This window comes from Haliaeetus albicilla, chromosome 3 (genome assembly GCF_947461875.1).
Source record: "Haliaeetus albicilla chromosome 3, bHalAlb1.1, whole genome shotgun sequence".
Classification (NCBI taxonomy): domain Eukaryota; kingdom Metazoa; phylum Chordata; class Aves; order Accipitriformes; family Accipitridae; genus Haliaeetus; species Haliaeetus albicilla.
In genome coordinates, this window is record NC_091485.1 from 27,951,156 (window position 1) to 27,966,250 (window position 15,095).

Below are 15,095 nucleotides of genomic sequence, written 5' to 3' on the forward strand. Positions count from 1 at the left end.
AACAATCTGATGTGGTTTTGCTGCTGTGTCAAAATTACCCTTTAATTTAAACTGCAAATGATCTTAGTTCACACAAGCACGTGTCTGCTCTGACTGAATTTGTTGGGATGCCATGTATACTTTAACACAGATGCATAACTTCATTCTACCTTGAAGGAGTGGGACTTGGCATTAGAAGATGAGCCAGTTTACAGATCTATGAATGCTGGTCGGGTCACCTTCTCTACAGCCAAAAATCTCTTTAGAGATGCACAAAAGCCACAGGAGGCATGGGTATAGCCGTGTGCTATGGTAAATGCAGTCATTTCATATGCAGTCTCTTTGCTCCCCACCCATTCTGTAACACAGATATTGCATTCCAACTGTTAAATAACTGCAAAATGTTTATATAGACCTTAGAGAGGTTTGCTGCATGTAACGATCTGGGTCCTGAGCAGTGAAAGTTGTCAACATACTTCCAGCAAGCAGCCCTTCTTCTTGACGTACAAGCTTAGGGTTTGGAACAAAATATGGGCTCTCATTCACATCAATGACCGTAATGGACACGGTTGCTGTTGACTGAGGAGGATGCTGAATCCCCTTAGCCAAAGGCACTTGATTTTCCGCAGCTACAGTAAGTACAAACATCCTGTTGGTCTCGAAGTCAATAGGCTGGGAAAAGCAAAGAGCAGTAAGTGTTAACATTTACTCACAATAGCAATGGACACACACTAACATTTTTACTTTAAAGCACATTTTTAAACATTACTTGTACTGCTCTTCTCAAAAATGAGCAGAGAGCCTGAACCAATATATGTAACACCTCAACATGAGACTGGGTTGGGGTTTTGCTTAGCAGCAGCAGCAGCAGTTTTTAAGTCAGAACAGCTAGAAACCTGGTCATTCTTGGATTTAACTTACTCTGGTACTGCATTAGAGGTAACTGAGGAAACAAGTAAGTTTCATCAGAAAATGATGTAGAAATTCCCAGCTCTGTGCCAGGCACTCACGTGAGCAGATGTGCCTCCTGCGGAGCTCCTCTCCTGGGGAGAGAAACCTGCCTCTCTGTTATGAGGACAAAGGTTTCCTTCAAACAAGATCATGACCATACCTAGCCCCACAGATCAGAGATTCCCATGCCCTTAATGTTTCAATAGAAAGAGTCTTTGTAATCCCAGCTAATCCTACTTCTGGTATACCTACAGCTCCCATCTTCACAGTCGAGACAACCTTCAGTTTGGGGACTTCCTGACTGAGCCAGAAGCCCAACTTAAGGAGTAAAACCAGTTTGAGGCTAGAGTTCCTCTGTCGTGCTGCACAGGGGTGGGCCACTCCCTGAGACCTGATTCACCTTAGTACTATGCACTGTACTACTCACACTGATTCTAGACTTGAAGGAACCCTGTACCTTACAGGGGCCGTTGGCACATGACAGTAAGAAGTCAGTGACAAAAGACAATCCAATCTTCATTACAGGTTGACAGATCAACTCATTGCACTGCCAATAAAAAAATGTAGGCAGGTTTCCAACTCTTTCATGCCTGGGTGCTTAAAGGAGTGCTACGAAGCACAGACACTCACATAATTCTTGCTAGAGGAATGCAATATAACAATTGGTTCCTCTGGGGAAGTGCAGTTATAAAACAGAGACAGTTCTTAAAAAAAACCCCAAACCCTAGTGTGAATTACCACTATAGCTGTACAAAAATTGTATCTTTTTGTCACCTAGATACTGAGAAGATTAAAAAAAAAAAAGAGGAAAAGAACGAAGAGGGGAAAAAAAAGAAGCGAGTGTTTTAATTTCTAAATGGGAACGTTGGCATCTCACACTTGACTTCGTAAGTGGATCAGCCAAAACCAGAACAGGCCAACTCAGAGATGAGACACTTATCAGAGGGCCATGAGGAAAGGTGGCTACCGCCTGGAAGGTTTAATTATAGAACCACATTGTTATCATCACTTGAAATAAGTCACCCCTCAACACAGAGCTATGTTGGCTAGAGAATGAAGACAGACAGGTTATTCCATAAAAGGTATTTAAATGAGGTTTTAAAAATAGCCAGTCTTTAAAAGCCTCTTGTAGAAGTAGCCTCCCACCTATCACTTTTTCCTCTCTGATTGTGCCTTGACTGCCTATATCTGTTCCTTAATGGGAACATGTTGACATAAAACCCACAGACAACAAGCATGACTACTAATGGATGCCAGGAGGTAGGAAGCTGTTCCTTTACACTAGCAACAAATACTAAACAAATGCTTTTTCACAGACAAATTCCTATCTTTTGGCAAATAAAGCTTCAAAATCTGTCACTTTCAACAACCTAGACTAATTTTTAAAACTGATCAGTTGGAATACTACTGACTGCATAAGCAAGGAAACACTCCATGAGACGGATGCCTAACTTCCACAAGACAGATGGTGCCCATCCATTTTACTTTCCAGGCTTGTGCTGGCCTCAGGAGTTCACATTTCCCCCCCCCGCAATGTTCTCTGACTTATTCCATCTCTTACCTTCACAACAGTCACCAGCCCATCGTTGCTATTGGGATCAGTCAGGATGGTAAATCGACCTGTTGGGTCTCCTCCGGTCATTCGGTACATCGCATTCCACGCAGGCGTGTGGGGCTGATCTTTATCTGTTACCGTCAGATTTGCTACGATCACATCTACCCTGTTTTCAGGTACTTCCCCGTAGAACTGCAAAAAAATCAAGAAAACATTTTACCTCGGCTGCAGAAGCACACAAGAGCCATGCCATACTGAACATTCATCAACATTAGGGAGCACATCTCTCTTCACTGGATCTCTGACAATTTATCTAACAAAGTTTACCTGAGGCCACCCAGAAACCTGATGGTTTGATTCCCTTGTCAGCTTTTGCCTTTTGGCTTAAGCAGAATACCATATCTAAGGGATATATATTCTGCACATATTTCAATTCTGCCTGCCGGTACACTATTTAATAAGTCATTAATATTTACTGTCTGTGACTATAATGAGAAAAGTGGGGAATGGTTATAAACAAGCACATCTTTCAGTTACTCCTACCCTGTACTTACAGTCATGGCGGTGAACTCTGGAGGATTGTCATTGACATCTGTCACAGTGATGACAGCAGTTGCTGTGTTTGAAAGACCATATGTTGGGTTTCCTTCCATGTCCGTAGCTTGAATTATTAATGTATATTGTTGTACTTTCTAAAACACAAAATGACATCAACATAAGTTTTAGACAAAACTAACATTACCATAGGACAGCAGGTGTTCCCAAAATTGCACTTCGCTAAGCAACAGAGCCTATCACACTGTTTATTCTAGTTAGCATCACCTGAAATGACAGAAGCAAAGTTTGTGCCACAGGAATACAGCACCAAGATGCATCTAGCTATACTGAACTACTGCGTGATATTCTTCAAATATCAGAGACAAGGACAGACTGTCTGCTTCCTACTCTTAAAAATCAAACCCACTTTATACAGTTAATGCTATTATCACAGATTTAACAACGCTTTTCAAATGCGGAAAAAAACCAGAGTGCAGTTTATACTAAAACAGGGTAAGTCCTCAAAAGCATTTAAGAGAACTGAGCCAAGGTAGGTTTGTTGGCCAAACAGCCACAACTGCCAAGGTTTTGTTTCAGCCAAGCCCAAGTATAAAACCGCTATTCCAACTTCTTGCAATCACCATGGAAACCGAAGATGTCAAGACTAACAGAGATGAGTAAGGGCTCTGGGAGAAAGGGGGAGGGAACAACCACACGGGCTATTTCCATCAGTGTTAAGCACCCCTGATGAAAATGGCCGCCACCACCTCCTCCTCCCCGCCTGCCCCACTGCCATCACTAATGGCCCTCCCTGCCAGGCTGGAGCCAGGCCAGGGCTCCCTCAGGCACAAGAAATGCCCAGCAGAGACCTGACCTCCAACTGGTTAGCTGTTTAAAACAAAGTTGACAAGGTTGTATTAAAAAAACATAAAATTAGAAAGATGGGTTTTTTGTGTGTAGAGTTGCTGAGAAGCTGACTTTAACTCGTTGATGGTTTCTACCGTGAAATGCAAACACTGCGCATGCTTTTTTCATTTACCAGTTCAGTTTCCTAGCTCAGAGAGAGCAAGGTGTTATCATTCAGTTCTTTCCAAAAGAAACCACACAAACATAAGGAGTTGCTATTACTCTGAAATATCACTTTCATGAATGGTTTACTAACACTGGCAAAAACCTTCTGGCAAAATAAAAATACTTCAAGAAAAGCATATTTTTCTCCCACTTGGTACCTTATTTTCTCCCACTACTTAAAGACTGGGGTATATGACATTACTTTTCATGGAAGCAGTTTACAAAAGGGTCTATGGATATCAATACAAAAAACAAGCAAGGACAATTCCACTGATAATATCTAACTTTCATTCCAATTTTGGTCAGACACCAAGACAGACTTTAGAGATTTAACTGTTATGCACACTTCCAAGCAGCAAATATGAGCCACTGAATAAAAGAAGTTTTTAAAATAAGCTGTATGAATCTTTGTCTCCCACTGAAGATAATTTATGCTTACGTCCTCTTTCACAAAGGAAGCCTTACAACACACCCCAAATGTATATTACTATATATGCATCCCACGGTTCTTTAAAAAAGCAAGACTAATACTATTTATATAGAAATGCAGTATATGTGTTTAATAATGCATAAATATGTATATGAATTCTGGCTTGGAAAATATACTTGCAAAGTGACCTTCAGAAGGCTTAAATAAACATCCTAAAGGTTTCCTTCATGACATCAATAAGAGAAGCAGTCACAAGGGAATTGAAGAAATACTTTCACCACTTTCATCCAGGAAAAAAAAATACTTTACTTATTGTGAAGCAGTAAAATCTAGAGCAGTATTGAAGCAAATCTTGCAGCCAGATGATTCTACGTTATTGAAACAGCAGGTGCTTCTGATTCAGCTGGGTCTTAACACATTGATCCCAAGGAGCAAATTTCATTAAGGGAACTCCATTATTATTACACAGAGACTCAACTTCCGTACAATCTTATTTAATTCCAGCAGAAGCAGCACACTAGAAACTTCCCCCACAAAGTGCCCCAAAAGACACTATATGTGTTTTTGTTTGTTTGTTTTTCCCCCTTCCCAGCACTCACAGACAGAAGATCAACTGGTGGGAATGAAATTTCAGAAATCAACAAGCATACAACTTTCCAAGCATGGGGAGATTGGGGGAGGTGGCTCTCCTCCTTTTACTGCGGGTTGAGAAGCAGCCAGGAATAAGCAGTGGAGCATGTGTCAGCAGCCCACATGGAGACTTTGCAGTAACACATCCGAAAACGAACTGGCAGCTTCAAGAAAGAATGCAGACCTCATCAGGTCACATCTTTCCACTTCAACACAGGCCAAATAAAAAAGCACTTCACTGAATTAACCTCACGTGAGGCAGGAATGTCAGCATGTAAAATTTAAGTACCCTGTCTGACCTCTTTGCCACCTCCAGCAGTAAGGCAGATGTTTTAATGCTGACGTGAATTCCACAGCAATAGCAGAAGAAATAAGAACAGCTGGATCTCATGAAACAGCATCTTTTGGGATAGCAAGTGAAAGATTTCTTCTGCCTTTAGCCGAGTCCCCTTACCTAAGCAACTCTCCTCCTGTGCATGTTGGCACAGATGACGCATTGTGCATGTTAACCTAAACTACTAGCAGATGAGGAATGCCAGAGGAACTTTTTTTTTTTTTTTGGAATGCCTACAACATAAATACCTACTCCCATAAATAAAGGGTCACATAATTTAAGAATTTAAAATTGCGTCTAGTATTTTATAAGCCTAATTAAAGCTTTACAAAACCAGTCCAGTCTTAGAGAAAAGGGCAGAATGGCAGAAGCGGGTAGCCCAGCTGAGGCTTGCAGACAACAAGGAACCTTGTGCAACAAGGCACTCTGCAGCCCACTGGCAGAAGACCTGCTCAACTCAGATCTGGCTTTCTAGACTCCTGGTCATTTTAATTTAATTGACTTCCACGAAATGACTGAGGAAATGAAGGAAGCAAAGCAGTGACTTGGGAAGGAAACCATTTTGTCTCATCTTAGTCTAATTTAATATTTGAATGATTTAACATTAATCATTAATATTCAATATGTGCAAGAAATGTTTATAAATACTCATTTGGTTATCAGTACAGTGATCCATCAGGAAAACTGATGGTAAATGACACGGCTTCTCTAACTGTTAATGCGAGGGTCTAAGCTCCCCAGACAGCTGGTTTCTTCCAAGTTAAATCACTCCGGTACAGCTAGCCACTAAGTAATAAAACTCAAGAGTTATCGCTGTGTCCTTCTGAAAGTTCACCTGTCAAACATGACCTAGGGATTTTAAAAACAAGGGCAAAAGCTGCCCATCATTCTTTTAATTTAATACGGCAACACTGTAAAGTTCAGGGTTTTCCTTTCCTCAAATCCATCCTCTTCAAAACCAACTTAAATAGAATGAATGTTAATAAAACTTTAAAAATTAATTGCAATATCTAACAGTCTGTTTAGCTTTTCAAATCTTCTAATTGCCCCTTTCAAACTGAAATGCATCAGAATATTAATAACCAACCCAGAGCATCAGAAACTATTTTTGTTCTCCATTTTAAGTAAGTATAAGCAAACAGCTAAAAGCTGAACAGCAAATCCAGTTTAAAAAAAACCTTCAGATTTGATGAGCTAAAATGAGGTAAGTAAAACAGAAGTTGAAACAAGATGTGTTGAAAAAAGATTTGTTTGGATTGTATAGTTTGTTTATAAAATAATGCTTATCTCTTGTGAAGTTTTCAAGTAGTTCAAAAGCACAGTTAGTCCATGCGACAGATCTGGAGTTGGGAGGGAAATATTTTTACTCCCATCTCACAGATGGCTGAACCAGAGCAGTGGATCTGGCACCCTCCTTCTCCAGTGGTGGCCACAGTGAAGAACCATCTAGACAGAACGGGACTTGCCTAGCATGTAGCAGGGAATTACTAACAGCGAGATTTTTTTTTTTTTTTTTTTTTTTTTTTTTAAGATTTTTGAATGTGTGTCTAGGCCTTGAGACAAGCCTCTATCTATGCAGTTTCCTGTACTGACTGGTTTATTTCTTAGAAACGTGCTTTTCAAATTTTCAAATCTGTAATATTTTTCTTGGTTTATTTTAATAAGCAAAATTCTGATCAGGGAATTACTGCAAATTTAGCAACACAGCATCAAGAAGATTTCAAATATTTACCACCTCTCTGAAGAGCAAGGAAGAGGACAGAAGCTCTCCTGGAGCTTCCAAAATAAATGAAACACATAGCCAATTCCATTTTCCATCTACTCTTTGCCTATGGAGCTCAGCAAAAGGAAAGGGCTGGAGCTGAGGAACACCTCCTATCTCAGCACACAGGCTGAGCACTTGAGGTCCTCATCTGCATGCATCGTTCTGCTTTAGTGTGTACCTGTTCTGTAAAAGCAAACAGGCTTTTGAGACAAGATCCTTTCCATGACCCCATGGAACCAAGACTGACTACACGTACAGAACATGTGGGTCCAGTTTTCATCCCCATGCTAACTTCCTCTTTTCCAGGGAGAAAGCTCAGACCAGGGAGGGAGAGAAGCAAGTCAAGTTACTAGCAAAAAATGTGCTTCTTCACAATATTAAGTACAACAGGCCTATGGGATTACGACCTGCCGTACCTCTCTGTCAAGCCCAGCTGCTACGGTGATAATGTCTCCAGTCTCGTTGTTGATTGTAAACATGTTTGGAGACGGGCTGCTCGGGGCCTGTGACAAGATTCTATATCTCAGCATCCCATTCTGTGCATTGGGATCATCAGCATCGATGGCAGTAACAGTCATCACGTAGGTTCCTAGCAGCAGGATAAATAATTGATGTTATATAAACAGTTTAACTCAGATTACACAAGATCACTTACAAGCAATGCTCAAAGCATGTATTTCTTTTGGTAAACTCTGCACATTCCTTCTCTTACTTAAAACAAGCTGGTTAAACCCAAGACTCACCAACAGAGTAATTAAAATACATAAGAGGAGATAAAAATACTTTGTGTTTATAAAATATCAGATCTGCTTATAACTGAAGAAGCTCCATAAACAATGAAATCCTACAATTCTGCCATGAATAATATTTCTGTAACAACAAAGCTTCTCACATTTAGATAAAAACATTATTAATTGGGCCAAAGGAAATATACTTAATGTTCAGAATTGGTGCACATACTGATAGTGACTGAAAATCAAGGTAAATAATACTCTTTCAAAGGTCTTTGAGACGCATCTCAAATGCCAAGTCAACACTGCAAAGTGAGAAAATACATTTCTTGTGTTAACCTTTCTAAAAAATTCATTTTGCACTACTGACAAATTAAGAAAGTGGTTTCAGCCGTAGTGTAAACTTTAGTCTGAGCTGATCAGAATTTTAATGAGATATGCATAACATTTAGGGTTTTCTTGAGAATTCAAATGAAACTGATTTCAAATCCCAGCATTTCCTCTGAGATTCAGAACTAGAAATGGATCTGCTGATATTTCAGAAGTCTCTTATACTCTGACCTGTCAACTAAATGAACATCAATGGCTATCATGAACTTAACTGTAAGAACTGTGACATTATAAACAAAATTTTGAAAAACAAGAACGTAAAAGTCATATTCTTAAAGGCTTCTCTGATTTAGTTTATGTAGATAATACTTTCTTCTTTTGGAAACTAATCCTAGCACGCTAAAAAGTGAATGAGAAGTAAGGTAAAATAATAAGTATCTGAGATTTTGCTCATCACACTAAAGACACCTTTGAAAGTATTACAAGGTCTGAAGGCACCCCCTTCATCACCTTCAAAATGATATTGCATACATTTTTCCCCTGCCCCACTTTGAAAGCCCATGTATTACCTGGCTTTGATCCTTCAGGGACTGTCCCATTCCAAACCTGATGTAAGAATTCAGGTCTATTGTCATTCATATCAATAACATTAATAACAATGTCAATAGGATTCTCCACCTGGTTTCCATTTACATCTACTGCGTGCGCTCTCAGCTGCAAAAATCATTAGAAGTATTAGAATTTGCACAACATACAGGCACAAATAGATACAATAATGGTGACTGGAAGTTTCAGGCCAGACATTTTTAGCTCAGCGTATTTTGTTATCTGCCACTGCTCCCTCATATCAACCTTTTAAGTTTTCAGGTTGTTAATGGAACTGCTCTTCAGACTTCTAAACTATTCTAAGTTCTTGGCTTATTTCTTTGATTTGCTGAAAATTATTTTGAATCATGTAATTTTGATTAATACCAATGCCTACTGTCACACATAATTGTGTTTTTAATAATGACCATTAGAAAAGAGACTCTAAAAATATGCAGATTTATATTAAACGACTAACAACTTATTAATGATCTGTAGGGAATAAACACTGGCATCACTTTTAAAAATTCTTTACTGATTTTATGTATATTGAATAGACATGAATGCATAGAAAAAGCATTTGTGTTACCTGGAACACCAAGGTAGGGTTTGTGATAAATCACTGTCAGTAAACACACTGAAATTCCAGGCTAAAATTAAGCTAAATTTTATGGACTGAGTTTCAAAGATACTGAAACACTTAAATTTAATGCCCTGATTGTCAAAAAGGGCTAAGTAACTACCTTTGACAGTCAGGTTTACCTAAATCATCTTAAATTGGACAGAAAAAAAAAAAAAAAAGAACAGAACGCAGTACTTTCTGAAAATGTAAAACCTATGTATCCAGGCCAGAGCCTGGCAACTGCTAGGCAAAAGAGCAACTTTCTCCTTTAGCAGTCCTGCTGAAGCCCTATATATACACACACATATATCTTCTGGCTACAAACCTACTAGAAAGGAGCAATAGGGCATTAGTAACTCAACACTCTGGAAATTACTCATAAAAATGTAAATTCCTAAGTCTGTAAATCTTGAATTGCCAATGCCAAATTCTCAGTAAAAATCTTACGGGTGCCGGAGCTGCTGTTCTCTTGTGAGAGCCATTCCCCCCGCCTCCCCCCAGAATGCCTCCTGCTGAGTCCTCTGTTCTGGAGCAGCACTTGAAGGGCTTCCTGGAGCACAAGGCAAGGAGTGTTTTAATCCACGACATGCTGGAAGCTCTCTCTCTAGGAGCTGAGCGACTTCTGTAACAATTTCAGCATGGTCTCACAAAAGCAGAGACAACTTTAGGTCACAGCCTGGTCTCCCCCTTCCTTCCAACCTTCCTTTTCCACTAATACTGGAATCTGTGGTCTACTTTGTCCATTTCTTTAGAGCAAAGAATATCATTTTCATAAGCTGACAGACCTAATTTACAATTCCATTAAAATGCTCAGATTTGCCCCTGAAAATGAAAATTGGTACGTTATTCTTCCCATCAATTTCTCAAATCACAGCTGCTGCAATTCTAATAGCAGTCACGTCCTAATTTAAGTTGCTGAATTAAAAGTAAACTTTTGGAAAATATACAGTACAGTGGAGACTGTGATCAATGGCCTGTATTAGAATATAAGCTACAGTATCCATATTTCAATCTTTCACAATTACTTTATCTAAATACATTTAATCACTGTTTACATATGTTGATGTATTTAAGCTGCTTAAACATAGTAAGAGTTAGCCTTAGTAAGTACAATAAATACAAATCTCCTACAAACTCTTCAAATCATATCTCATAGGAAACTAAATGCTGGCTGCTCAAGTCATGTTTGAAGCAGATGTTAATCTTCAATTTGATAATCTGATTTATGGTAAATTAAACTCTTACATGAAAAGAAGCAATCTGCTCCCGGTCTAAAGGCTTTGTCACAGACAGCTGTCCTGAGATGGGGTTGATGATGAAGATGCCTGTTGGAGGTTGGTCAGCTCCTGGGCCAGTCACACTGTACCGCAGCGAGAGGCTTTTATCACGATCGGACCTAATCTACGTGTCAAAAAAGATAATGTTTACATTAGCCACAGACAACCAGTGGATGGGACTGCTGCCAAGACAAGCAGCAGCTCTTTTCTTTTTTTTCCATCTTTAAGCTAAACTTGTAAAAATAATTATTCTGGAAACAGTATAAAGTAAGTATAAAGCTTGAAGTTTTCTACTGCACTCTTTGTTTGTCAGAAAGCTGGTCAATGAATTTTCAGGAACATAAGAATATCCCTGTTTATTTCTCCTAATAGGATGAATTGTATTAAAACAAAACAAGTAAGTATTCTTACCTTAAACAGTAATGTTTAGATCCTAGAGAAAACATACACTATCATAAAACTATGCAAGAAATAAAAAGTCTGTTTTGTTTTTTTCCCTCCTCCTATATCTTCCCAGACCAAAGCTACAGGCTGTCTTCTACTACTGGCAGTAGCCCTTTAGAAACTCACCATTTTTGTTTGAAGACTGAACTTTGGTCTCATCTTCCAAGGAAAAAATTAAAGGGCAGTGCATCTGGGAGAAGCAGGTGAATCACTAGCAAGCACATCAACAGAACAGAGCAAAACCATACCCCATCAACATGGGCTAATGCTCTACCAAGTTCCAACACATTGACCGTGACCAATGAGTACCACGGTTGAAAGCCTTCTCCTGTGCTGGGCTCCTGGCAAAGGCCACGTCTGTGCTGCAGAGTCCTGTGGAGCAGCTGGTGTCCTCACCTCATCAGATCCCAGTTCTTCTGCCTCCTGGTGTAATCCTCCTCCCGCTCACCCCCACACCCTTCCCCAGGTGGAAAACTCCAGTGCAGGAGACTGGAAAACTCCAGAACCAGCAGAGATCCTCCTTCACCATTTAAGGAAGTCATCACAGCACTTCCCACCCAACCCAAGGTCACCTTCCACCAGTACAGCAGCATAGGGACAGCTTAAAAAAACCCTAGTAAATGCAGCCCAGCCCGCTATGCAGAGGTAGCAACAGAAACCAGCCCAAAAGTCTCTGATAAACATCTGGACAATGAACAAGACATCATTTACACAAAATCTCTTCAAGAGCTCTCCAAGGGACACTGAAACCACATTTCTATTAACTTCCTTACCCTAACTAATTCCTGAGGAAAAGGTCCTCTGGAATTTTCTGGTAGGTTGATTGGAGGAATAACCCAGTCTCTCTTCTGCCTCTTCAGAGGGCTGCTGTGCTTGTATTGTTGCCATGGAAATATGATGTCTTCAATTTTCTTTTGGTCCTTGCCCAGGTACAAGATAAAATTAAGCACGTTAGAAGGAGAATTACTTGTAGATGTTATAAAATAACTCAGATACAATTATGCAATTGACCGAAAGGCTGTCTTTCCTCTGTGTTCACAGAACTGTTTTATTTCCATTCACAGTGCAATATGAAAATAACCAATATTATTTACAACTGCACTGCAAAATTTTAAGAACTCCCTTTTTCCTTATTCAAGGTGGAGGAGAAATGGGATTATAAACCATTAAAGCATGGCACTACTGTGTAAACTATTCTGCACTTTCTGAAAAGTAGTTAATATTTTGCAGAATTTAATAGTATACTTTTATGTATTTCTCATTAGCTAGAACTTCAGTTCAGGTAATGTGCTACTGTACATTAAATTTAGATCTGGGTGTGCTAAAATATAATTTGAGTTCCAAGAGAAGTTTAATACATACTGGTAAGGAATGTCTCAAATATTTATGACCCTATTAAATCCCATAGAATTAATGCTGTAATTATTTTAAACCTATGTCAGCCATGATGGATGCAGTAGATGACCCACTTTACACATTGGGCATTAATCTCTGCTGGGTGTCAACATTCCCTTCCTATTCCCTTCTATATCTGCAGTCATTTCATCCTTTGGATGCCAGCACACATATAGCCATGCTAGCTTGCTTAAGGGTAGAGATAGGGCAACAAAAACATTTTCCAAATCTTTTAAAAGAAAAACTTTTTTTTTTTTTTTTTTAAATCTAATCAAATATGCCACAGAGTAAAATCAGATGCCCAACTGACGGCCAGATTCTACTACTTTACATTCTGCTGATGGTAAGGATGCCTGAGCTGGATCTTTGGAAAGAACAGGGCATGCCTTGGCATATCTAAGCATCTGCTCTTTTACTAGACTTTTACAGACAAAATGACAATATTTCCTGTGTTAAAAACATGCCTTAGCAGATTTAGAAGTAAGCAAACAAAAAACTGAAGATTACACAGCTTTGGTCTCCAGTGTGTTCTCAGGAAAAATGTCTTGCATAACCACACTGTCTATTTTGACATTATGCTTGAATTTTTAATGTGTACCTATTACAGGTATGTTAATTTATGAATAAATTTTGTTCTTTATTTGTAAACTAAGCACTTTATAAGAGAAGGTAAGAAACAGCAGGCAGCATGTAATGTAACAGAAAAAGGTAGTAGACATAATACTGTTTTCCTAAAGTAAATGCATTGTTATTTGTATATTGCTAAGTCTGATTTTTGTTATAGTACATGGTTCATCCTATGGCAACTTCCAGCAGAGGGAGACTATCTTCCTTACCAAGTAGTGCTGGAATCATGAATAATTTACAATCTCCAATTTGATTATGAAGGGACCAGACATATCCAATATTCCCTGCCAGAAATGCTTTCCTACTACTGCTGTAAATCTAGAGCTCCCATCCAATAAACGTGACTGATGCATTCTAGCACAGATTTGTTTATATTGTGGTTATATTTAACCGCTTGAATAAATACTGTAATAGTTTCAAGCAACTTGAAATAAAGAAATGACCATGTCCAACTTAAATTCAGGTATAAATCTCAAACTATACAAACAAAAAGCTCAAACATAAATGAAGCCTATACACTTAAACAGGCATGTCTTTCCATGCCTTAGCAAAGCTACAGAATAACAGACTACAGAAAAGTTCTTTCTAAAGCTCCAGCCTTGCATGTACTAGGTGTCCATTAATAAACTGCCTCATGGAGAGGTGCATGACAGACAGAATCAAATCCCTATTTTTAGGCCTGTTTGTGGAGATACATTTATACAGGCTGCATTAGTTGTTGTTTTACCTTTTCTGAAGCCCCTGCGAAGGCTGGTTCAGGGGTTAGCTTCACTCTCATTTGCCATTCTTCCTGGGTTTCCTTGTCTTGAGCAGACACGACAAACTCTGTGGGCTCTGCTGAAAGTTGAAAGCTTCGCTCTGCATAGACCACACCATCTTCACCTACTCTGAAATCTTCTGGCTCACTGCTTCCAAAGTGTATTTTTTTGTTTCCATCACAGCTTCGAAACCTCACTGTAAAACAGACACAAAATGAAGATCAAAAAATGAAAAAGCAGCCCACTTGAACTCAATGTGACATAAAATGCATTAAGAACAAATACTCAAAGGCAGAAAGACTTAACTTGTTGCTACTATTATCACATGCAATTATGAGTTAAGACTTGTACTTAAGGGGTCAGCCCATATAATGGTGATATCCTTCTGTAGACTGCTAGGCAGAGATTTTAACCCTAGATAGACCACCTCCCTCCCAAAGACCCGCCCCCCCAGCAAGAAAACCATTTTGCCCCACGTCCTATGCTACACTGCAGTTGGTTTCCAGTGACACAGCTGCAGGGATTTGCACCTCAAGCCTCACAAAGATCCAGTCAAGTAAATTCATTAAAAAACCTCAACAAATTTAATTATGCTGCAACCATAATCACAAACACAACTGTGCTTCCAATGCCTTCTCTGCCAACGGGGGTAAGGCAGAAACCCAGAAGTCCACTGGGAGATTAACTTCCGTGCCCAGCTCAGCTGGTGATTCACCTGTATCATCTCAGGTAGGTCACTTATGAGCTCTGGGCCTGAGTTTCCTTATCCTTCCTCTACAAGATGGAGGCAGCAGTAAATACTTACCTCATGGAGAAAATTAGAGAGGTCACTTTTTCTTTTATTTAAAGCTATTTCATGTACCACACACATCCATTCATCTACTTAGAAGCTACCCATTCCTGTTTAATTCCTCCCTCCTTCCTTCTGTCTTGTCTGAAAGATGCACATTGGAACAAGAAGTCAGTAAAACCTATTGTATAGATAACAATGTGAAGTGCACAAAACAGAACTGATAACAGGTTGCTGCTTTCTTTACCCGATTGCTTTCACTACCACTTATCTTCTGGGTTACT

General features: G+C 39.3%; 1 protein-coding gene across 1 annotated transcript in view; it reads right to left on the reverse strand.

Moving 5' to 3' along the window:
• Nucleotides 1-15,095, reverse strand: part of CDH2 (cadherin 2) — a 115,716-nt gene that overhangs the window by 25,216 nt on the left and 75,405 nt on the right. Inside the window, 8 exon segments of the mRNA XM_069779226.1 lie at nucleotides 395-651; nucleotides 2,492-2,677; nucleotides 3,040-3,177; nucleotides 7,669-7,841; nucleotides 8,883-9,027; nucleotides 10,766-10,921; nucleotides 12,015-12,161; nucleotides 13,991-14,217. Coding sequence (XP_069635327.1) covers nucleotides 395-651; nucleotides 2,492-2,677; nucleotides 3,040-3,177; nucleotides 7,669-7,841; nucleotides 8,883-9,027; nucleotides 10,766-10,921; nucleotides 12,015-12,161; nucleotides 13,991-14,217 — 1,429 coding nt within the window.